This window comes from Rhinoderma darwinii, chromosome 3 (assembly GCF_050947455.1).
Source record: "Rhinoderma darwinii isolate aRhiDar2 chromosome 3, aRhiDar2.hap1, whole genome shotgun sequence".
NCBI lineage: Eukaryota > Metazoa > Chordata > Amphibia > Anura > Rhinodermatidae > Rhinoderma > Rhinoderma darwinii.
The window spans coordinates 209,832,624-209,859,789 of NC_134689.1; the positions used below are offsets into that span (position 1 = coordinate 209,832,624).

Sequence of the window (27,166 nt, forward strand, 5' to 3'; positions counted from 1 at the left end):
ATGATGACCGTGATGCAGACTGTGTGCGTTTATTTCACACGCAGTGTTTTCAGACGTAATTCGGGCGATTTACGCCTCAAATTACGCCTGAAAAAACGGCTCCATTACGCCTACAAACATCTACCCATTGCTTTTAATGGGTTTTACAGTGTTCTGTTCCCACGAGGTGTAATTTTGCACGTCACTGTCAAAATACGGCGCATAAAAAGTCGCCCGCGAAAAAGAAATGCATGTCACTTCTTGGGACGTTTTTGGAGCCGTTTTTCATTGACTTAATTGAAAAACAGCTCCAATAACGGCCGTAAAATACGCAGCGAAAAAATGCGAGTTGTTAAAAAAAACGTCTGAAAATCAGGAGCTGTCTTCGCCTGAAAACAGCTCCGTATTTTCAGAAGTTTTTGGTCACTGTGTGTGAACATACCCTCAGACTCCTAACTCACTGCTGCGGGTAATGCCTAGCTGCTTATTGGTTGAAGCCTGCTTCACCTTTTGTGCCAGAAAACAAAATTATTTGTTTAAAACCTCTGAAGATGCCCTAGAGTGAAGCAACGCTGGAGATCTGGGACACAATGGGGTATATTTAGGGTTATTAGCATACTGCTGAGCAGTTGTACCTGGCATATCTTTGTGTATAAGTGTCAAAAGCCATGCCCTATTTTTCTGACCCTTTAATAAAAACATGTGAGCGCCAAAAGAATTTTAGGGCCGCATTGATAAATTAAGTTTTTGCATTCCTTTTAAAGCAATTATGCCGGAAAACCTTTTAGCTTCCTACCCTCATCCTATCCCAGAACCCAGTTATGGACCTAAAGAGAATCTGTCACCAGGATTATGCTGCCCTAAAGGAGGGGAGCTAAACGTGGTGCAAGAGACCCTGATTTCAGCAGTGTTTTACTCACTTTGTAATATTCACTAGTTTTTATAAAATAACTCTTTATCTCCTGCAGTGCGAGGCGAGCCAGGAGTCCTCTCAATGATGAGATCGCGCTCAGGAGTCCTCGATATTCATGAGCTGTGGCTCCCTCCACACCCCCTGATTGACAGCTTTCTCCCTATGTATAGTATCGGGAGAAAGCTGTCAATCACCGGCCAGTGGGCGGGGCTAGATGTTTTTGGTTTTTTTAAAAAGAAAACGACTAAATGCTGACAATATAATACAGCGCTGGAATCAGGGTCTCTGGAACTACTTTATGCTGGCCTCAGAATAAACCTGGTGACAGATTCTCTTTAAAGCAACCCCCAGTCTCAGGACAAAATTATAAACGCGATGGGTTATGGGTTAGTGTGGTATGGAGTAATACCTGGTGCCCTTCGGTTGTTCCCCTTTGCCGTGGTTTTAGGGTACCCTCTTTGTTGTCTCAAAATAGCCACAGCACTTCTCAGACTGAGTCCATGGCACTCCCTCTGCTCACGGATTGGACAGAACTGCTCACATGAGCAGCTCTGGCCAATCTCATAACAGTGTGAAATACAGCAGTTTTACACGGCAGATTTGCACCCGTGCGGGACCCGTTTTCATGGATCCCTCATAGATTTGAGTCTTTTGAGGCATCTGTGAAAACTGACAAAAATAGGACATGTCCTATTTTGTCACGGACCGTTCACACGGTCGTTAAAACAACGGCCGTATGAATAGCCCCATAAAAATACATCCAGCCATGCGATGGCCTTTAAGAAAAAACGTCCGTCACTTGGATGATTTCAAAATTCTTCTGAATAAGCCCTTAGTCTAAGAAGCACTGCAGCCATTTTGGGACAGCACAGAGGGGACTTTAAAACGGCGGATCCATGGCACAACTGGAGGGCACCAGATAATATTACTCCATAATATATCTAACGCTGTCCCAGGACCGTAGGGTCGCTTAAGGTTTAGAGTGTGCAATATGAATTCCACTTTGCAGTGGACTTGCTTTCATGATATTCAGTGTAATATAGAATTTATATTGTGTAGAGTAGAAGCTAATTTAATACTGAATTACACTTCTTGGTGTGCCCTATAATATAGAATTCCTGATTAGTCTTTATACAGCCTGCTTATTACAGCTACGTATTCCCTTTACAGTATTTATAAAAATAAGAATAATTTGCGTAGGTTAAAGAATAGAAAATATAGTGAAAATATATCTGTGAAAACTGCTTCTGGGTTAAATTGAAATTCACAAATAATAAAACTGTATCTTTCCTTTTAATCTTTTTTTCAATGAATATTAATAGAAATGTAGATTTTATTTAACCTTGAAAGGGACCTTTTAACATTTGCCATTACTTATAATCTTGTGGTATGAAAAGTAAACGTTAATTAAATATCTTATTAAATCAAATTTGACGGCTACAAATAGAAAAAATGATTAATGGAGAGCAGCAGCAGTTTTCCACACAGAAACTAGGCCGTTCCAATGTTTTAAGTACTTGGCACATGGAGAATTACGATGGTCTTGTTATAAGTTATACCACGCAGATGTTGTCATGGTAACCACCACTTCCATAACTTTTTTTTTTATAAATGTAACAGTAAAAAGGCTCAGGATGAATGTAATTGAGTATTTAACCACAGCACAGCCTTCAATGTCATGCTAACATTCTGGATTTCTGTATGTAGGTGCAAAATGTAGATAAGTGGACTAAAAAGAAAAAAAAACCCTTAAAATTAATCTCCACCTTTTTACACCATGTTATTTTTAGGTCTAACATCCTGTGCTGATTAGTTTGTTAATTTATCTTGATAGCTCAAAATACCCTACATTGACAGCTATAAAGCACAACATTCAAGCTGCCTGCAGCAGCCACTAGAGGGAGCTAGAGGCTTACTGCATACTGTTTATACAATGAACTGAATAGTAACACAGTATGCAGTAAGCTCCTCAACTCCCCCTAGTGGTGGCTTTAGTCAGCCAGCAAGTCAGCATGTTATATTTCATGTCTATGCAAGAGGTTTGGAGCTCTGCATCAGAAAAAAACAAAATTCCTATAGCTAAAAAAGATTAAGAAATTCATTAGCATATATTTTTAAACCTATTTAGGAAAAAAAAATAATTACATTGAAGGATAGACATTCACTCTAAGTGATCATTAGGATAATGGTCTACTTTTATTACAGCTGTTGGTACCAGTTTATTAACATATGCCTTCTAGGTGCTAAGCACTTGTCATAATACGTACAAGAATTACATCATTGTTTTACATTAAAACTTCATGTTACTTCACATTTCAATGCAAAGATAGACCAACCCAAGAAATGTAACTTATTCAAGATCGGATAAACATTTACGATTGTATTCTTCTAAACTTGGTAAAACCCAGAGGTTCTACACCACAGGCGTCAAAAAAGCTGAAGAAATTGATATTCATAGTTCCAGCATGAGACACACTCTTCCTACATCACCAATCCAGGTAGAAGTAAATAGTCTATGAATATTAACACAACCAGAAGTAAACAGTGCATATGTTTGCAGATTTAAGTATTTTACCATTATATGCAATATTAAAAGAAATGAATATTGACCCATTTCTATCAGATATAAGCCTGAATACATTTTGTGTTATAAAAGTTTAGTTACAGCTGCAAAATGTCTTTATTTTTTTTAAATCGCATTGGGGACAGCAGGTTTTCCTTTATATTATAAACAATACTATTACTATATGTAAATCACGTTTCCTTTCTCACAATTGTGTGGTAGGATAGAGGGAAAAACTATTGTCATATTGGTGGGATTTATAAAACATTACTTTAATTTAACACTCATTTTACATATCTGATTCCAGGGCCTTTATTTTGGTGCCGAGGGCAATGTTAAAATTAGGCACCACCCCAAATTGTGTATGTATTAACTTGACAAGGAAATTTTAAGGTTGTATCTATACCATTAAATAGCTAAATGGTGACACCACTAATGTGCTTGTCACAAATATAAGTGATCAGTCTGTTGACACTGCAATATTCTAGTCTATTATAACCCAACTATAACGCCTATGCCTGCATCCTAATCACTCTATTGTATAGTTTGTGACTAGTATATGATAAGCCACTCTGTGCCCACTCCCAAGTGACCTAGTAGTACTCAGTATGCCCAATTAAGTTGAACCCTTTGTCCATTGGTCCATCCTTAGTGATCCAGTGTTATATTATCCAGTTCCTGAAGGCCTAATAGGGATGTGCCAATCTCTGGTGATCCATAAGTTTAGTCAAGTATTAGCTATTTGCATTGTGTTTAGGTCCTGGTAGCCCAGTTGTGAATAGTCTATGCCTAGTTATCTACTCATTACTTAGACATATACGCTAGGAAAAGCTCCCAATGTAAACGTTAAGCGTAGGCTGTGACGGAGGCCTCCATCACCCCCAGGGTATAATCGTATCCGTGATACTATGGATATGCCATTAACTCTCATGACATATCTATTAAACGAATACCATTATAGCCTATGGGTGACAGATGCCACTGTTAGGCATCAGTTTAATGCATTCGTCACCCTTTGGCTATAATGGCATTCGTTTAACAGATACTTCATGAAAACTTATTGAAAAGCTCATGACGTATCCGTCTAACAGATCGCATACAGTGGCATCTATCACCCACAGGTTACCTTGTTAAAAAATCTATACGTTTAACGTATACTTTTCTTAACTGAATTTTGAGGGATAGAATAGCGTAGTCTACTACATTATTCCATTCCTTTTTTTGGACCATCTTTTGCCCTTCGTCGAACAATAAAGCCATATGTACATGTTTAGCATGTACGTCGAGAGCTTTCCTGATGTACACTGTAAACAAAAAACGTGATGTGAACAGCTCAGTTACCCGTTGCAGGCACCAGAAAATGTCCTCAAAACAGCTCTGCTCTAGCCTTTTCCAGACAAAGACAATTGTCTACAACAGGGCAATTGTGTTCAGCTTCATCTTCTCTGTGCCTCACCATTATCAAATTCTTGTAATAGTGATTTAAAGGGACTGTCACCAGTTTATCAATTCCCTATCTCCTAACTAATCTAATAGGTGCTTTGCTGCTGATAACTACAGTGTGATTTGTTTTATAAAAACGTTTATTATTTGCAAAGTTATGTGAATTTTTCTAAATATGTAAATGAGCCTTTATTAGACAAGTGGGAGGTAACAGCAGTGATTCTCCTGAGGTGGAGCCTCCTCACAGCCTCTGACGCTGTCCTATCAGCATGAAGCTGCTTCACACACTATGAGAGACTGAGGCTGGAGGGAAGGGGGATAATTTCAAACAGCCATATCTCGGGCTGTGGATCACCTAGAACAGCGGTTCTGGTGGCATATGAAAGAAGAGATTGTAATCTTTCATATAACTCCAGTTTTAGCTGTGACACAACCAGAGATATCGCCAGTTGAAAACAGTCCGGAATGGAAGCTGTATACTATAAGATCACCCTGTGTTTCTGGGCAGGGAAGGGGGAGAAGCTGTATGCTGATTGGACAGCATCATACAGAAAACATTACACTGCCCAGAGTGAAAAGAAAGAGTCACCTCCTATTTGGCTATTAGAGCCACATTAGTATATTAGATTAGTTAAGAGATAGGGAATTGATAAACTGGAAACAGAGTCTCTTTAACACTACCGATTAACTGATAATAGAGCTCTCTGATCTCTTTATCTTTCTTCTTACGTCTGATAGGTATTTTCTTAATACTAAGCATATTACATATTACATTTGCAATACACTGATATACTTACCCATATCAGACCTCTACATGGAAATTTTTATAGAAAATATGTACATGGAGTGAGGTTTTATGTTGGTATGTAGCACCAAATGGGCTCTCATACATTGCTTCACTGTACTATTATACATTAATATATACAACCTATTAATTTTCACATACGCCAGCTTTGACTACTGTGCTTCTGATAGTATTCGACTATAGGATGCTGGAATAAATGCTCAAAGAGGACCTTTTAAAGGGTAATCATTATGAATTTTATAAAAAAAATTGTTAACACCCCACAACAAAAAAAACACAAAATACAACTATCTGAGGCTTTATAGGGCTCGTGCACATTATGTAAATGGACCAAGTCACTGCAGGAGTCAGCACATTTCCTGTAAAATTGCTCTGGCCACACCTTCCCATGAACCGTAGCAGCGGTGACTAAAATGAGTGCTGTATATAGTAGTTATTCCACTAACTGCTATATAACGGCTATGTACATTTCACGTTTTTACACTCTATGCCACTAGAGTTTATAGGAAGATGTGGTGGGCATGACGGTAGCAGCTTTCAGAAAGTTCAGTGCTGACTCCTTAGGTGAGTCTGCCTATTTATATAATGTACACGCCTTTTTTTTATGTTTTTAAATTTTTATTTTAGCTATATTTGGATGATTAGATTCTATGGGAGCTAACAATTTTTTTAATAAAAAACAATCTGATTCACCTGTGAGAGGTTCTCTTTAATATTTTTTTTTCTATATGTCTATCCCCTGTGCAGTACAGAAACTAAATGGCCATCACTGGTATTAACTCATGTTTTGTATTATATTGTTAAAATATAATTATAAATAATATATTTTGTATTCACTGCATTAAGTTCACATTTATTCTGATTCCCTCTCTGCCATTAATAGAAGTACTACTTCTACTTCTTCATGCTTGTTACCAATGTTCAAAAAGTTTAAACAAAGTGTAATTGTGATATCCTCTGGACCATGGTACAATGACAGAGCACGAACTCCCATCTCACTCAGATGCCAATATTCAGTGAAGGGTGTTGATACTACATGAACACTGTGCACTTCAGAGGCTTTCATCTGCTATGCTCATAAATTATGTAAATTCTATGCATAAAATGAATTTCCAAAAAAAGGTAAAAAAATCTATTTTCTTTCCCTGAACAGTTTAACTGCAAATAGCATATTAAGAAAGTGAAAACCCACCATACTCCGGGACCTGCCCTGTTCCACGTTTTAGTAACAGCTTTACTCTCCTCCCTCCAGATTTGATGAGTTCTATTGCTCTTGCGTGTGTCATTTCTCTTGTGCTTTCCCCATTGATTTCAATAATTTGATCACCAACCTGAAAGGTAAAAAAAAGATTAAATAAAGCGCAAAGTTTAATAAAATGTGCATTTTCAAAGAATAACATTTTGCTTAACATGTTAGAGAAATGTCAGAGAAACATCAAGGCGAATGTGTTGTGATGCTTCACGAGCAGATTTGTGGCAAACGATGTAATTCGAGATAATTAACTGGAGCCTAAAAAAGTTCAGTTCTAACTGTCAATTGTCAAAATCAATGTGAGACAACAGGTACTTGCAATGCTTTTCATCTCTTGCATAGGATACAGAGAAGGAAATGAGTGTTATGCTAAGCTAACTAGATAACTTTACTGAATTGACACAACTGCTATGTCTGATCTGTACATTTTCTTTTGGTGTAGAATAGTTCCCTGTACATTAAACCTCACATATGAGATATAAACTGTGATCACATCTATGCATACAGTGAGAAGTATTGACCCTCAAACCACACTAATGCAAGAATTACATAAGCCTTGAAATATTCAGAAAACATATATAGGCAAAGGTTTTTCTGTTTATTACTTAAGATTTCTTAAAATGACGTCAAGTATATATAATTTAACATTTTACTCTTAATGGCTCTTTTATTGTTGGTATTTTGTTTTAAAATGTATGAACAACAGGTATAAGCTAGGACGATGTTGCAAGTTCAGAAACAAGACAGTTGGACAGAGGCCCTACAGTGTTACAGTGGAATTCTATACAATGTTTTTACCGTACACTACCGTTCAAAAGTTTAGCGTCACTTAGAAATTTCCTTCTTTTTGCAAGAAAAGCACAGTTTTTTTCAATGAAGATAACATTAAATTAATGAGAAATACACTCTATACATTGTTAATGTGCTAAATGACTATTCTAGCTGCCAACGTCTGGTTTTTAATGCAATATCCACATAGGTGTATAGGGGTCCATTTCCAGCAACCATCACTGCAGAGTTCTAATGGTAAATTGTGTTTGCTAACTGTGTTAGAAGGCTAATGGATGATTAGAAAACACTTGAAAACCCTTGTGCAATTATGTTAGCACCGCTGTAAACAGTTTTGCTGTTTAGAGGAGCTATAAAACTGACCTTCCTTTGAGCTAGTTGAGAATCTGGAGCATTACATTTGTGGGTTCGATTAAACTCTCAAAATGGCTAGAAAAAGAGAGCTTTCATGTGAAACTCGACAGTCTATTCTTGTTCTTAGAAATGAAGGCTATTCCATGCGAGAAATTGCCAAGAAACTGAAGATTTCCTACAACAGTGTGTACTACTCCCTTCAGAGGACAGCACACACAGGCTCTAACCAGAGTAGAAAGAGAAGTGGGAGGCCCCGCTGCACAACTGAGCAACAAGACAAGTACATTAGAGTCTCTAGTTTGAGAAATAGACGCCTCACAGGTCCTCAACTGGCAGCTTCATTAAATAGTACACGCAAAACGCCAGTGTCAACGTCTACAGTGAAGAGGCGACTCCGGGATGCTGGCCTTCAGGGCAGAGTGGCAAAGAAAAAGCCATATCTGAGACTGGCTAATAAAAGGAAAAGATTAATATGGGCAAAAGCACACAGACATTGGACAGAGGAAGATTGGAAAAAAGTGTTATGGACAGACGAATCAAAGTTTGAGGTGTTTGGATCACACAGAAGAACATTTGTGAGACGCAGAACAACTGAAAAGATGCTGGAAGAGTGCCTGACGCCATCTGTCAAGCATGGTGGAGGTAATGTGATGGTCTGGGGTTGCTTTGGTGCTGGTAAAGTGGGAGATTTGTACAAGGTAAAAGGGATTTTGAATAAGGAAGGCTATCACTCCATTTTGCAACACCATGCCATACCCTGTGGATAGCGCTTGATTGGAGCCAATTTCATCCTACAACAGGACAATGACCCAAAGCACACCTCCAAATTATGCAAGAACTATTTAGGGAAGAAGCAGGCAACTGGTATTCTATCTGTAATGGAGTGGCCAGCGCAGTCACCAGATCTCAACCCCATAGAGCTGTTGTGGGAGCAGCTTGACCGTATGGTACGCAAGAAGTGCCCATCAAGCCAATCCAACTTGTGGGAGGGCCTTCTGGAAGCATGGGGTGAAATTTCTCCCAATTACCTCAGCAAATTAACAGCTAGAATGCCAAAGGTCTGCAATGCTGTAATTGCTGCAAATGGAGCATTCTTTGACGAAAGCAAAGTTTGAAGGAGAAAATTATTATTTCAAATAAAAATCATTATTTCTAAACTTGTCAATGTCTTGACTATATTTTCTAGTCATTTTGCAAATCATTTGATAAATATAAGTGTGAGTTTGAAAACACAAAATTGTCCAGGTGACCCCAAACTTTTGAACGGTAGTGTACATGTATGGTACATGTTGCAACTATATATATATATATATATATATATATATATATATATATATATATACATATATATATATATATGTAGCCTATTTTGTACATACAGGAAAGAATGCCTCAAGAAAATGTAATGGAACTAGATAATATGTGACGAGAGAATATTTGTCATATATATATATATATATATATATATATATATATATATATATATATATATATATATAGTTCTAAGGCATTAAAAAAGACAGCCAAGCCTTACTTGGTGCATTGACCCAAATAGAAATAGAATGAAGACTTACTGCACAATAATCATAGAGTAGTAGAAAAAATACTTTATTGGACGATAAATACAAGGAGTTAAAAATGAGTCATACAATACAAAAAATGGCATTAGTCTGTGCAAGGAGTATATGTCAAGGTCAAAATGTATAAAGCACATGTACATATGTAGCGTACAGATGTTTGACAAATATAAATGTATAAAAAAGAATTGTGTATAATATACGAGGTACAAAGTAGATAAGTATATAGGTAAATTTGCATCAGATATAGCTGTACTGGACGTAATGCAAGTACCATACTGAAATAATAAGAGAAGGTATAAGTGAGGACAAAAGTAGAGCTATATCATAGGCGAGGTGCACAATTATAAAGTACAAATCTTATAGTTTAGATTACTGCGTAAACAGACATCGTGTTACTATAGTAAGAAAGATGCTAATACGTCTTGACACATACACATAGTAACCTAAAGATCACAAAGGCTAGATTAATATTTGTAACATGAAGATCACATAAGTGAGTGTGAGTGTCTATGCACATAAGTAGGGATGGAAAGTGTGGGGCTAACCTGGGATCCCAGTTGTGATGTCCATGTTGGCCAATGAGATAAAGTGTGTGCATAATATTCTTATTCCAGAGACTTCTTATAAAGTCCTCATGAGATGGTACTTAGATAATCCCATCACTTGCCTGGTTACCCTCTCACTTGTTTCCGGGGCTTCACTACCCCTGGAAAATGTTTGCACACTTGTTCGACCTACCCAAAGTTTCTGAATTTGGGTCTACCCTATGATATGTCCTGTGACAGGTCAAGTAATGTAAGGCGAAAACTCTGGTAGGCACAATTGCGAAAAACGATTAAGAGAGTTCCCTTAAGATCATGGACTTCTAATAAATTCCTGGCTGCAAAACAAGTAAAACTGAAGGCTCTAAAATGTCCTTCCTTAAATCTCTCCAAAACATAGGGTGTCTTGATAAATGGTTATTGAAAAACTCTCCTTAAGGCCTCATTTACACGAGCGTGTGCGTTTTGCGCGCGCAAAAAAACGCTGCGTTTTGCGTGCGCAAAAGGCAATTGACAGCTCCGTGTGTCATCCGTGTATGATGCGCGGCTGCGTGATTTTCGCGCAGCCGCCATCATAGAGATGAGGCTAGTCGACGCCCGTCACTGTCCAAGGTGCTGAAAGAGCTAACTGATCGGCAGGAACTCTTTCAGCACCCTCGACAGTGACTGCCGATCAGAATATACACCAACCTGTGAATAAAAAAAGACTTTCAAACTTACCATGAACTGCCTGCTTCCTCCAGTCCGGTCTTCCGGCCGTTGCCTTGGTGACGCGTCCCTCTCTTGTCATCCGGCCCCACCTCCCAGGATGACGCGGCAGGCCATGAGACCGCTGCAGCCTGTGATTGGCTGCAGCCTGTGCTTGGCCTGTGATTGGCTGCAGCTGTCACTTGGCCTTAATTGCCATCCCGGGAGGTCGGACTGGAGGAAGGAGCCGGGACTTATCGGTAAGTCCGAACTTCTGTTTTTTTTTACACGTATATGTATATTGTGATCGAAAGTCACTGTCCATGGTGCTGAAACAGTTTAAGTCTTTGAGCACCGTGGGCAGTGACTGTCTCCTGACGTCGCGTACCCGAACATCTTTTGCCGGGTTCGGTCAAAACGAGTTCGGCCGAACCCGGTGAAGTTCGGTGCGCTCATCTCTAATTTGACACTCCGTTTGGATGTTTGTAACCAGAAAAGCACGTGGTGCTTTTCTGTTTACATTCATCCTTTTGACAGCTCTTGCGTGATTTTCGCGCATGCAACGCAGGACCGTCCGTGTGGCATGCGTTGTTTTCACGCACCCATTGAAGTCAATGGGTGCGTGTTGCGTGAAAAACGCAAGAATATAGAACATGTCATGAGTTTTACGCAACGCACTCACGCAGCGCAAAATTCACGCATCGTCTAAACAGCCCCATAGACTATTATAGGTGCGTACGACACGCGTGAAAAGCACGCGCGTCGCACGCGCGTATAATACGCTCGTGTAAATGAGGCCTAAAGGCTATGTACACCTTTGAAATAGTTTTTTTTTTTTTTGTGAGTTTGGTGCAACTTTCGAAATACTTTTTATGAAACATTATTTTAACTTTTTGAGATACAGCTGCTTTGTATTCTGTATGCAGAGCAGTTGTATTTAGCGCTGAAACCTGTATCCGTCAGGTTAGCGGCACTAACGGGTTCAGTGACAGCAGGTCCTGCATGTCTCTGACGCATAGGATGGAGATGTTAACGATCACATCTAAGTTCATAACCCGCTTTCACTTAACCCATCACTACCACGGACCTGACGGATTCATTTCTTAGCGCACGATACAGCTGCTCTGTATAAGGAATACAAAGCAGCTGTATCTCAAAAAGTAAAAAGTATTTAAAAAGTTGCACCAAACACACTGATAGAAATTTTTATAACAACAAAACAAAACAGATGTAGATAGCCTTTAATCCTATCTGACACCTATTGAAAATGTTTGCAGATAATGACCCACCCTTATAATTTCTCAAATTCACTACTATGTCTTTGAAAAGCTCACACCTTCACAAGGTCCTTATCCCCCTTTTTTCTTCCTTAGGCTTTTTCTGTCTTCCTCCTTTTATATCTTTCTTTTTTCATTCCTCTTTTGAGAATGAGCTACCACATTCCAGCTTTTACATCAGTACATGTACATTCCCTATCCCTTGTTGCCACAGTTAGGCTTATATTTGATGACCATAGTTGCGTATACAAAACTTCTATTACCTGATTCGCTATTTTCAATGCACAGATACCTAATACCTGTAACTATGTTGTCTATTGTTGCTATTACTTGTTCACTTAAAGTTGTTATCCCTTTTGTGGAAAATAAAAAGATTGTATGATACAGTTAGTAATTTAGTGAAGATGTACAAGGTCTGTTTTATTTTTCTATGGCTTTCACATTTCACTTTTTATTTATCAAGGTACCAATTATTTATTGTTTTGGCTTAGATTTGCACTATATTCAGTTCATGAAATACACACTGCTGGCACTAGACCACTGCTGTTACTACCTCTGTCTTATAAGTACATTTCACTTCCAGTGCGGAGGCTTTAGATATACAGTGAAATAAGAACTGACAATTTGACGTAAGTGTATTGAAACAGTATAATACGATTATTTCTTGTTTCTCTCTTGCAACTGAACTATGACAGATATTCAAATCTCATTTGTTTTTTTTTGTGTTGTGTTTTCAAACAAAAGTATTGATGCCATTATACACAAATGTGGCACAGATGCATTTTCTAATTCGATAAGAAGTTGATAAAGTGACATTCAGATGTATTATTCCTTTTTCACAGTCCCTTCTTCATTACATTCATTTCCAACACTTTATTAGAGTATAGATATATATATACAGTGGAGGAAATAAGTATTTGATCCCTTGCTGATTTTGTAAGTTTGCCCACTGTCAAAGTCATGAACAGTCTAGAATTTTTAGGCTAGGTTAATTTTACCAGTGAGAGATAGATTATATATAAAAAAAAAAAAAGAAAATCACATAGTCAAAATTATATATATTTATTTGCATTGTGCACAGGGAAATAAGTATTTGATCCCTTTGGGAAACAAGACTTAATACTTGGTGGCAAAACCCTTGTTGACAAGCACAGCAGTCAGACGTTTTTAGTAGTTGATGATGAGGTTTGCACACATGTTAGATGGAATTTTGGCCCACTCCTCTTTGCAGATCATCTGTAAATCATTAAGATTTCGAGGCTGTCCCTTGGCAACTCGGATCTTCAGCTCCCTCCATAAGTTTTCGATGGGATTAAGGTCTGGAGACTGGCTAGGCCACTCCATGACCTTAATGTGCTTCTTTTTGAGCCACTCCTTTGTTGCCTTGGCTGTATGTTTCGGGTCATTGTCGTGCTGGAAGACCCAGCCACGAGCCATTTTTAACCCTTTCAAGACCGAGCACATTTTGACCTTCATGACCAGCCCCATTTTCTCAAATCTGACATGTGTCTCTTTATGTGGTAATAACTCCGGAATGCTTTTGCCTATCCAAGCGATTCTGAGAATGTTTTCTCGTGACATATTGTACTTTATGTTAGTGGAAAAATTTGGTCAATAAATTCATTGCTTATTTGTGAAAAACACCAAAATGTAGAGAAAATTTGCAAAAATTATGATTTTTCTCATTTTAAATGTATCTGCTTGTAAAACAGATAGTAATACCACACAAAATAGTTACTATTTTATATATTCCATATGTCTACTTTATATTTGCATAGTTTTTTGAACATTATTTTATTTTTCTAGGACGTTACAAAGTTTAGAACTTTAGCAGCAATTTCTCACATTTTCAAGAAAATTTCAAAAGGCCATTTTTACAGGGACCAGTTCAGTTCTGAAGTGGCTTTGAGGGCCTTATGTACTAGATAGACCCCATAAATCACCCCATATTAAAAACTGCACCCCTCAAAGTATTCAAAATAGCATTCAGAAAGTTTCTTAACCCATTAGGCGCTTCACAGGAATTAAAGCAAAGTAGAGGTGAAATTTACAAATTTTATTTTTTTTGCTGAAATTCATTTGTAATACATTTTTTTCTGTAACACAGAAAGTTTTACCCGAGAAATGCAACTCAATATTTATTGCCCAGATTCTGCAGTTTTTAGAAATATCCCACATGTGGCCCTAGTGTGATAATGGACTGAAATACCGGCCTCCGAAGCAAAGGAGCACCTAGTGGATTTTGGGGCCTCCTATTTTTAGAATATATTTTAGGCACCATGTCAGGTTTGAAGAGGTCTTGTGGTGCCAAAACAGTGGAAATCCCCCAAAAGTGAGACGGTTTTGGAAACTACACACCTCAAGGAATTTATCTAGGGGTATAGTTAGCATCTTGACCCCACAGGTATTTTGCTATATTTATTGGAGTTTGTCTGTGAAAGTGAAAATCTACTTTTTTTCTGAAAAAATATAAAAAAAAATAATATTTGCAAGGAATCAAGATTAAAAAGCACCCCAGAACTTGTAAAGCTACTTCTCCCGATTACGCCAATACCCCATATGTGGTACTAAACTGCTGTCTTGACCCACGGCAGAGCTTAGAAGGGAAGGAGCGCCATTTGGATTTTGAAGCGCAGATTTTGCTGGATTGGTTTTCAGTTCCATGTCGCGTTTGCAACGCCCTGGAGTAAGCAAAACCGTGGAATCCCCTCAAAACTGACCCCATTTTGAAGACTACACCCCTCAAGGAATTGTTCTAGGGGTATAGTTAGCATTTTGACCCCACAGTTTTTTTGCTGAATTTAGTGGAATTAGGCCGTGAAAATGAAAATCTACTTTTTTCTGAAAAAACATAGAAATGTTTAATTTTTACAATGAATAAAGGAGAAAAATTACCCCAAAATTTGTAAAGCAATTTGTCCCGATTACAGCAATACGCCATATGTGGTAATAAACTGCTGTTTGGACCCACGGCAGGACTCAGGAGGGAAGGAACAATATTTGGCTTTTGGAGCTCAAATTTAGCTGGAATGGTTTTCGGGTGAAATGTCGCATTTGCAAAGCCCCTGAGGTACCAAAACAGTGGAAACCTCCCAAAAGTCCCTTTAGGGGACTGGAACGAGCGATCATTAGGTCGCTGGTACAATACACTGCAGTACTAATGTATTGCAGTATAATGTCATTTTACAGGCTCCTGTAACAGCGCGATCACTGTTCCTGTCCGTTAGTCCCGGGTTTCAGCTGTAATGCACAGCGGACGCCTGCAGAATATGGAGCGTGCACAGCGCATGAGCCCGCTCCATAAATAACCCCTCGCACCACGACATGCTATTAGGTCGTGGTGCGCCAAGGCGTTAATGCGCAGCGGATGGTGCAAAGTGAAAATTAACATTTTCCACTGATGTGCCATTTTAATGCACAATATATTGTGCCCAGTTTGTGCCACTGAAGACAAATACCTCATACAATGTTGAGCGGGTTCTCCCGGATATAAAATGTCATATATGTGGACGTAAGCTGCTGTTTGGGCACGCTGTGGGGCTCAGAAGGGAGGGAACGCCATTTGCTTGGTAACTGTTCTGTTTGGGGTTTTGCTGGTATTTGAGTTTATAATGTGGGGGCATATGTTATCTGTGCGGGGTACATCAGGGTATAATAAGAGGGTATAATAATGGGGTACATAAATAATAATTCGCAGATATGTGGCCGGTGTCGCACTGATAAATGGCGCCCGATCTTATCCGCTTTTGGAACACTCTGCACATTTTGCATCGCCATATTCTGAGAGCCAGAACTTTTTTTTTTTTTCTCCACCGGAGCTGTGCGATGACTTATTTTTTGCGGGACAATCTGTAGTTTTCATTGGTACCATTTTAGGGTACATGCGATTTTTTTTTAATCACTTTTTATTAGATTTTTTTGGAAGCAAAGTGACAAAGAAACATAAATTCTGACAATGTTTTTTGTATTTTTTTTTTACAGTTTTCACCGTGCGGTATAAATGACATTTTACGTTATTCTGCAGGTCGGTACGATTACAGCGATACCATATGTATATAGGTTTTTTATGTTTTGTGGCGATTGCACAATAAAATCACTTTGATAAAATTATTTATTTTCTGTGTCCCCATATTCTGAGAGCCATAACGTTTTTATTTTTCCGTCAAAAAAGCGGTGTAAGGGCTTGTTTTTTGCGGGATGGGTTGTAGTTTTTATTGGTATTATTTTGGGGTACATGCGACTTTTTGATCACTTTTTATTCTATATTTTGGGAGGGTTGATGACCAAAAAAAAGTGATTCTGACATTGTTTTTTAATTATTTTTTTTGCTGTGTTCACCGTGCGGGAAAAATAATATTATAGTTTTATAGTTTGGGTCGTTACGAACGCGGTGATACCAAATATGTGTACTTTTTTTTACATTTTCATTTTTTTCCTATAATAAAAGACTTATTATAGGAAAAAAAGCATTTTTTGTTTTTGTAACTTTTATAACTTGTTTTTACACTTTTATAAAACTTTTTTATTACTTTATTTTTTACTTGTTTTACTTGAAGCCTGGCAGCACTGATCGCTGCTATAATACATTACACTACCTAGGTAGTGTAACGTATTATAAACTGTCAGTGTGACGCTGAGAGTCACACTGACAGGAAGCTTATGAGGACCAGCATCCGGCTGATTCTCATAGGCTGCTGTGCATGGCAGACCCGGGGGCTGTTACATGGCCCCCGGTTCTGCCTTGTAACCGACTGCAGCACCAGCAATCGGTCCCAGGAAAGTTTGTTGTAGCAACACACTTTCCAGTTTGTTATAGCAACAAACTTTCCAGTTCGTTGCTACAACACACTTTCCCTGCGATCACATGACCGGGACCTGAACTAATCAGGTCCCGATCATATCTCCGGGACCAGAGGCAGGTGATAACAGCGCGATCCGGGTGTCAGCGCTACTCTGAGACACCCGGATCGCGCTTTTAACACCCACCGTGAATTCACGTCGGCACTGCACAGAGCCCAGCAAATGCCGACGTGAATATACAGTGGGCGGTCGGGAAGCGGTTAATGTCCTGGTGGAGGGAAGGAGGTTGTCACTCAGGATTTGACGGTACATGGCTCCATTCATTCTCCCATTGATGCGGTGAAGTAGTCCTGTGCCCTTAGCAGAGAAACACCCCCAAAACATAATGTTTCCACCTCCATGCTTGACAGTGGGGACGGTGTTCTTTGAGTCATAGGCAGCATTTCTCTTCCTCCAAAAACGGCGAGTTGAGTTAATGCCAAAGAGCTCAATTTTAGTCTCATCTGACCACAGCACCTTCTCCCAATCACTCTCAGAATCATCCAGATGTTCATTTGCAAACTTCAGACGGGCCTGTACATGTGCCTTCTTGAGCATGGGGACCTTGTGGGCACTGCAGGATTTTAATCCATTACGGCGTAATGTGTTACCAATGGTTTTCTTGGTGACTGTGGTCCCAGCTGCCTTGAGATCATTAACAAGTTCTCCCCGTTAGTTTTCGGCTGAGCTCTCACCTTCCTCAGGATCAAGGATACCCCAGGAGGTGAGATTTTGCATGGAGCCTCAGATCGATGTCGATTGACAGTCATTTTGTATGTCTTCCATTTTCTTACTATTGCACCAACAGTTGTCTCCTTCTCACCCAGCGTCTTACTTATGGTTTTGTAGCCTATTCCAGCCTTGTGCAGGTCTATGATCTTGTCCCTGACATCCTTAGAAAGCTCTTTGGTCTTGCCCATGTTGTCGAGGTTAGAGTCAGACTGATTAATTGAGTCTGTGGACAGGAGTCTTTTATACTGGTGACCATGTAAGACAGCTGTCTTTAATGCAGGCACCAAGTTGATTTGGAGCGTGTAACTGGTCTGGAGGAGGCTGAACTCTTAATGGTTGGTAGGGGATCAAATACTTATTTCCCTGTGCACAATGCAAATAAATATATATAATTTTGACTATGTGATTTTTTATTTTTTTATTTTTATATAATCTATCTCTCACTGGTAAAATTAACCTAGCCTAAAAATTCTAGACTGTTCATGACTTTGACAGTGGGCAAACTTACAAAATCAGCAAGGGATCAAATACTTATTTCCTCCACTGTATATATATCTAACACACACCCACAAACACACCCACACACACACACACACACACACACCCACCCACCCACACATACACATACACACACACACACACACACACACACGCACACAAACACATGCACACACATACACACATATACATACATACATAGATATATATTGTATAAATATATATATTTACACTACCGTTCAAAAGTTTAGGGTCACTTTAGAAATTTCCTTATTTTTGAAAGAAAAGCACAGTTTTTTTCAATGAAGATAACATTAAATTAATCAGAAATACACTCTATACATTGTTAATGTGGTAAATGACTATTCTAGCTGCAAACGTCTGGTTTTTAATGCAATATCTACATAGGTGTAGAGAGGCCCATTTCCAGCAACCATCACTCCAGTGTTCTAATGGTACATTGTGTTTGCTAACTGTGTTAGAAGTCTAATGGATGATTAGAAAACACTTGAAAACCCTTGTGCAATTATGTTAGCACCGCTGTAAACAGTTTTCCTGTTTAGAGGAGCTATAAAAGTGACCTTTCTTTGAGCTAGATGAGAATCTGGAGCATTGCATTTGTGGGTTCGATGAAACTCTCTAAATGGCTTAAAAAGAGAGCTTACATGTGAAACTCGACAGTCTATTCTTGTTCTTAGAAATGAAGGCTATTCCATGCGAGAAATTGCCAAGAAACTGAAGATTTCCTACAACGGTGTGTACTACTCCCTTCAGAGGACAGCACAAACAGGCTCTAACCAGAGTAGAAAGAGAAGTGGGAGGCCCCACTGCACAACTGAGCAACAAGACAAGTACATTAGAGTCTCTAGTTTGAGAAATAGACGCCTCACAGGTCCTCAACTGGCAGCTTCATTAAATAGTACCCGCAAAACGCCAATGTCAACGTCTACAGTGAAGAGGCGACTCTGGGATGTTGGCCTTCAGGGCAGAGTGGCAAAGAAAAAGCCATATCTGAGACTGGCTAATAAAAGGAAAAGATTAATATGGGCAAAAGCACACAGACATTGGACAGAGGAAGATTGGAAAAAAGTGTTATGGACAGACGAATCGAAGTTTGAGGTGTTTGGATCACACAGAAGAACATTTATGAGACGCAGAACAACTGAAAAGATGCTGGAAGAGTGCCTGACGCCATCTGTCAACCATGGTGGAGGTAATGTGATGGTCTGGAGTTGCTTTGGTGCTGGTAAAGTGGGAGATTTGTACAAGGTAAAAGGGATTTTGAATAAGGAAGGCTATCACTCCATTTTGCAACACCATGCCATACCCTGTGGCCAGCGCTTGATTGGAGCCAATTTCATCCTACAACAGGACAATGACCCAAAGCACACCTCTAAATGATGCAAAAACTATTTAGGGAAGAAGCAGGCAGCTGGTATTCTATCTGTAATGGAGTGGCCAGCGCAGTCACCAGATCTCAACCCCATAGAGCTGTTGTGGGAGCAGCTTGACCGTATGGTACGCAAGAAGTGCCCATCAAGCCAATCCAACTTGTGGGAGGGCCTTCTGGAAACATGGGGTAACATTTCTCCCGATTACCTCAGCAAATTAAGAGCTAGAATGCCAAAGGTCTGCAATGCTGTAATTGCTGCAAATGGAGCATTCTTTGCTGAAAGCAAAGTTTGAAGGAGAAAATTATTATTTCAAATAAAAATCATAATTTCTAACCTTGTCAATGTCTTGACTATATTTTCTAGCCATTTTGCAACTCATTTGATAAATATAAGTGTGAGTTTTCATGGAAAACACAGAATTGTCTGGGTGACCCCAAACTTTTGAACGGTAGTGTATATGTTTATAATTATTGTGTGTATATACACACATTTAAAGTCTCTTGCATAGGGTAAATGGTCACTATTTTTTGTTGGTGTTTTATGCTATACATGGTTATCATTCCTTTAAAAATACATATCGATGTGGATTTCCTACTCATGGAGAATCAAGCAGACTGATGACTAGGGACCTCAGAGGACATCTCAGAAGACATTCCACAGGACCACATCCACAAATCCAGGAAGCCATAAACTAGGAGACTCACTATTACCTATGTATATAGATTTTTGAATCAAGTCTGAAAAGTCTATTAAAATGATTGTTCAGGATTAGAAACACATGGCTGCTTTCTTCCAAAAACAATACCACACCTGTGGACAGGTTGTGTGTGGTATTGCAGCTTAGCCCCATTTACTTCAGTGGAGCTGAACGCCAAAACCAAACACAACTTGGACAAGGGTGGTGCTATTTCTGGAAAAAAACAGCCAAGTCTTTCTAATCCTGGACAATGTCTTTAAAAAATAGACAGACAGACAGACAGACAGACAGACAGACACAGACAGACAGAGAGACAGATAGATAGATAGATAGATAGATAGATAGATAGATAGATAGATAGATAGATAGATAGATAGATAGATAGATAGATAGATAGATAGATAGACAGACAGACAGACAGACAGACAGACAAATAGATAGATAGATAGATAGATAGATAGATAGATAGATAGATAGATAGATAGATAGATAGATAGATAGATAGATAGATAGATAGATAGATAGATAGATAGATAGATAGATATGAGATAGATAGATAGATAGATAGATAGATAGATAGATAGATAGATAGATAGATAGATAGATAGATAGATAGATAGATAGATAGATAGATATGAGATAGATAGATAGATATTAGATAGATAGATAGATAGATAGATAGATAGATAGATAGATAGATAGATAGATAGATAGATAGATAGATAGATAGATATGAGATAGATAGATAGATAGATAGATAGATAGATAGATAGATAGATAGATAGATAGATAGATAGATAGATAGATAGATAGATAGATATGAGATAGATAGATAGATAGATAGATAGATAGATAGATAGATAGATAGATAGATAGATAGATAGATAGATAGATAGATAGATAGATAGATAGATAGATAGATAGATAGATAGATAGATTCAGGAAGTGAACTCATTCAGGTTTAAAATAAACATATTTGCATTCCAGTGGTTTTAAGTCTCAAGAAAAAAGCATAGAGTGATGTCAGCACAAGGCTGCGACTTGTCTCTTCCTTGAGAGATGGGTCATTTTTGTTTCTTAGAAATACTATATCATAAAATGATTACAATAAGCCATTTAAAAATATTTTTTTTTAATAAATCCATCCCTGAATGGACATGTTTACATTATCTATTAGTGAGCGGCAGTCCTGAATACAGAAACTTACAAAGTCTTCTTGATTCATTATACAGTCTATATTCAAGAATTAATAACTTCTAAAAATTACTGTAATACAAAAGCTTGGTGGACAAAATAATGAACATTGTCAGAGTCATTGCTTTTATGATGGATAGTTAGGTAGTAAACAATACTTCCTTTACCAGATTATATATTTTTTTTTTTAAATGCGCTTTGCAGTCTTGGATTGCCTCTACTTATGTATTAGAATATGTGCTTATATTTAATAGATTACTATATGGAAAAAAGGCTAAAGATGGGTACGAGAAACGGTTAATAGGATAGTGGAAATGTGCCTGAAACAAAATTGTACTTCATATGCTCCAGATAGAGCTGTTAGATTTGTGCTTGTGGGGAAGTGTGAGAAAGATAAAATGTGACTAACAGGGTTTCTGTGGCTGTAAAATCGACTGGAAAGTTGTACATATCGTCTCATTGTGAGCCTATGGGATTATGCTATGCCTTTCAGATGGAAGGTTCCTTATCTAAATGAAGTAGGCATATTTGAGAAAGGTGCATGTATTAGTAGATCTACAGCTCTCACAAACACATGCAAAAATCAACATCAAGAATATTTAACCAATGATTTCAATAACATTCATTTATTTCAGTTTGTTTAAATGGAAAAAAAAAATATATATTTTGATTATTGAGTTTACATTCCACAATAGAAAATATTCTAAGTAAAGAGAACATTAAGGGTAAGGCCACTTGGAGCGGCCCTGATATGGTCGCAACGTGGCCAACAACTGCGCCGTCACTTTGTTCGCTGCGTCTGTCAATGTTATTGGTCACCGCGTGTTATTGCGGGTAAAACGGCCCTTTACCTGCAAAATTGTGCGGCCATAAAGGATGTGTCAATTAATGGCTGCACGATTTTGCAGATAAAGTGACGTTTTACCCGTTAACATGGTATTTGACAGCTGCGCCTAATATGGTGACGGCGCGGTTGTTGGCCACATCGCATGGCTTTACCCTAAAGGGGATTTTTGGTTTCAGCAAATAAGGGTTATTAATTGTGTAATGAAAAGTTATAATATTTTCCAATATACTTTGTGTATAAATGCCTCCGTTTGTAATAACTCTGCTTGCTGTCATTCAATAGGAATCTATTAATAAATGTGAAATAAGAATTTCCCACTAGAGCCTTTTATAGGTAGTGTATAGCTTTTGTAGGTAGTCAGGGTTACCACCTTGGGGTCTCAAAATATAAAATAAAATCTCTTATAATCTTTGTCTGGATCATACATTTTGGTAGCACAAGCATCGGGCTGTACGGAAACCTAAATGGAGGGTTAATTTCTATTATTAACCAACTGCAGGACAGATCCAAAAGAATACTGACGGCTAATTGGCTTTTTATTGAAATAACCCTAGTGCACGTGATTGAGAAATTAGATTGCGAGCCTCATAAGGGGCAGAGATTGATGTCAGTGATTACAATCTCTGTACAGTGCTGCAGAATATGTTAGCGCTAAATAAGCAACAGGAAGTAAATACATCTCACACACACACACACACACACACACACCGGAGGCAATAAGTAAGATATAAATTCAACCTGTTTGTTTGTGCTGCTTACCAGACACATAACTAATTCTGCGTGATAAATTAAAATTCGGAATAACGATTTATACCATCAAATGGCTACTTCCATTATATGTAGATGACAGTTATAAAATGGTTCTATTAGCATCACAACAAAAATGTTCCTAATACTGCAAAATTAATCACGCTTTGTAATATATTTTTATAGATATTGTTGTTTTTTTTTGTACCACACAAAATGTAGAATGGGAGAAGCCAAAGAGTCCCATCTATTATTTAAACTAAGAAAATAATAAAAGACTGAAACATAATAGAATGTCCAGGGGAACAGTTGGCTTAATCTCTTCCACTCACAAGGCACATTGATGTATTATAGAATTATCAATCAATCAGACTTAGAAGCCAGTGATAGTTCAATGGTTACATGGCAGCTCTGCAATGTTCACTTCTACTCCCCGAAGCAGTTAATGAACAACATGTCAGAGTCTTCGTGCAGATTTCTACTGAAATAGTAGGGGAATACAGTTCAAGCATTAAGTGAAAGAAAGCCTACAGTTCATTTTCACAGTTCCGTTCTCTTGGAGGGGCAACTTGTACCAAATGGAATTGGAATCAACACAACATTGCTCTGAGCTAACATAAAAGATTAGGGAGAAAAGAGATTTGTATTGAGATAGAACAACAATCCCCTATGGAAACAGTCCACATTAATAGTATATTAAGGGTAATTGCATTATTTATGCTGAGATACAGTATAACTAAACTGGGTATAAATAAAAGACACCTGACAAACTAATCTATGTGCTGCTGCACTCCGAAATACTGGTTAAAACTTTTTCAAAGGCATGCTCTTCGGCCTCACGCACATGGCTGGAATACAGGTCCGTACAAGTTCTGAGTTGAATGAAGCCATAATACGGCACCCATAGAAGTTGATGCAACATTTGGCCACACACTGAGTGCCTATGGATCTGTAGTACAGAGAAGTAAAGTGTCTGTGTGCCGCCGTGGAGGCTTCACCATGTGTATGATGCCTTAAGATGTCTACATGGACATAGGTAATGATGTACAAAAAATGAGCCACTGGCTCCTAAACTTAGATAATTCTTAAATGTAAAGACTCGTAGCGCAATTGGCAAATTGCAGCCTGAGGCCACAATCACATTTTTTTGGTAAATATTTAATTAAAAAACTGATGTAAGGGAATGTATATTTGTGGCTTTAGCATTATACTGTTATTAATAGAGCAGATGATGTTATATTCCTGGGCATCCAATCAGTTAAAAAGAAAGGATTACTTCTGGTGATTGACTTTTTCCACTTTCTAGGTTGCCATGTAGTTGTATTATGCTTAGCTGAGCTCCAAACCATCCTTTCATCTCTTGTTATACAACTTACAAATACAGGAGTGTCATAAATAGTTAATAAACCTTGTTAAATTCCAGCTTGCATCAAGCAACTTCAATAAAGCATAAACAGTAAGGAAAAAAAAGGACTGTCTAAAGAGATATTCCTTGTAAGAGCTATGCATTTTATTCTCTTTCCTTGCAATATTTGTGTATGTTGACTTTATATATCAGTAATGTTTATTGACTCATGAAATGATATTTAAACATAAAACAGTAATGAAAAACTTAAAAAAGGTATGGAGGTTGCTTAGCTCCAAAACAAGAAATCAGATGGAACATATAATCATAAGCATCGCAGGGATATTTCCATCTAATAATAGAAGGATGAAGACCAATAAAAGGTCTCAAACAGAACAGAGCAAAATAGACATACAGTGTATTATAGTGTTTAGTTCAACATTGGAATTTGTTTTTATTAAAAATGTTTTTTTACATTTTGAGATTCAGCTTCTATGTTTCCTGGATACATTGAAGCTGTATCTTGCGCTGAAACCCAAATCCATCAGGTCAGTGGGACTGATGGCTTTGGTAACATCAGGTCCTGCGTGTCTCTGACCTGATGGATTTGGGTATCAGCCCATGATACAGCTTTTATGTATCCAGGATACATTGAAGCTATATCTCAAAAAGTAATTTTTTTTATAATAAAAACAAATTACAAAATTGCACTAAACACTATAATACATTGTTTTAGTAAGAAACAAAAAGTCTTCAAAAGGTTTCCATAGCCTTTAATTGCAAATTGGCACCTGAACAGGTGCGGAAATTATTCTCATGTCGGCAGAATAGTGTACCCAAGGGAACCAAATCTTTACGAACAATCCAAGTTTGTTTTGGAGAACACTGCAAAGCTTCTCATTAACCATGATCCAAGACAACTTAAAGAGGCTCTGTCACCAGATTTTGCAGCCCCTATCTGCTATTGCAGCAGATCGGCGCTGCAATGTAGATTACAGTAACGTTTTTATTTTTTAAAAACGAGCATTTTTGGCCAAGTTATGACCATTTTCGTATTTATGCAAATGAGGCTTGCAAAAGTACAACTGGGCGTATTGAAAAGTAAAAGTACAACTGGGCGTGTATTATGTGCGTACATCGGGGCGTGTTTACTACTTTTACTAGCTGGGCGTTGTGCATAGAAGTATCATCCACTTCTCTTCACAACGCCCAGCTTCTGGCAATGCAGACACAGCCGTGTTCTCCAGAGATCACGCTGTGTCGTCACTCACAGGTCCTGCATCGTGTCAGACGAGCGAGGACACCGACACCAGAGGCTACAGATGATTCTGCAGCAGCATCGACGTTTGCAGGTAAGTCGATGTAGCTACTTACCTGCAAACGCTGATGCTGCTGCAGAATCAACTGTAGCCTCTGGTGCCGACACGATGCAGGACCTGTGAGTGACGTCACAGATCTGCACTGCCAGAAGCTGGGCGTTCTGAAGAGAAGTGGATGATACTTCTCATCAGAAAGCCCAGCTAGTAAAAGTAGTAAACACGCCCCGATGTACGCACATAATACACGCCCAGTTGTACTTTTACTTTTCAATACGCCCAGTTGTACTTTTGCAAGCCTCATTTGCATAAATACGAAAATGGTCATAACTTGGCCAAAAATGCTCGTTTTTTAAAAATAAAAACGTTACTGTAATCTACATTGCAGCGCCTATCTGCTGCAATAGCAGATAGGGGTTGCAAAATCTGGTGACAGAGCCTCTTTAAGTTTAATGGGATCTACGCTAATCATTGGAGTCATCCACGCCACCGCTATCCCTACTCTAGTAGCAAGAAGAATGAATGAGATAATTTTTTAGTGTGTTTAGGAATATTGAGAATTTATTTAATAACAATTCCCAGGGGATTTATGGAGGGAAAAGTGTGTCACTGACTGCAAAAGGGAGTAAAAACGCGTCCAAAAACGTCCATTAAAAGTTATACAATTCTTTCAAGATATTTTCTGCATTAATTTGTCACGGTTTTCAAGACCTTTACTTGTTCTTATTCAGTAGGAACATTCATTGTTTAATTCCAGTGGACAAACTTCTGTCCATGGTCATGTGATGGACACACAGATGCTGGGATCATTAGAAAACACAGCTCCGATTCACTTGCTGTAACTGTAACGAGCCGTGCACCTGTGTGTCCATCACATGACACTGGAAGTAAACAATGAACGAACCTACCGAAAAACAACAAACAGAGATCTTGAAACTGTGAGGAATTATTACAGAAATTAGTTTGGAAAATTGTATACCTTTTAATTATACAAAATAGAACATAAATTTGCTGAAACTGGACAACCCCTTTAATGATTCAACTATGCGATATACTTCATAAATAAGAAGCATTTACTAGGTAGTATGCAACATTTACGAGGGCCAATAAACAGCTACGTTTTACGCAATCGCCTTGTTCCAGTTAATGACTGCTCTCTTTTGTAAGCTGCAGTTGCATGGCACATGAGCAGAAAGTATTTGAGCATATTTTGAATGCATTGCCTTAAAAAAACCTAACATAGTGCTCTAAATGCTGTGTTTTATTGACAGTTGGGCTGAAAAAGCAATAGATTTCAAATGTATGGGTATCATTGTTAGTGAGTGAGAAAATATAATAGTTTGAATTGTAATAAAACATGTATAAGGAAATGT

The 27,166-nt window shown here is 38.3% G+C and overlaps 1 protein-coding gene across 1 annotated transcript in view; it reads right to left on the reverse strand.

Annotated features, from left to right (window-relative positions):
* The window catches only part of MAGI2 (membrane associated guanylate kinase, WW and PDZ domain containing 2), a 967,915-nt gene that overhangs the window by 46,103 nt on the left and 894,646 nt on the right, over nucleotides 1–27,166 (reverse strand). Inside the window, exon 21 of the mRNA XM_075857349.1 lies at nucleotides 6,896–7,034. Within this exon, the coding sequence (XP_075713464.1) occupies nucleotides 6,896–7,034 (139 nt within the window). The remainder of the gene's footprint in view (nucleotides 1–6,895; nucleotides 7,035–27,166) is intronic.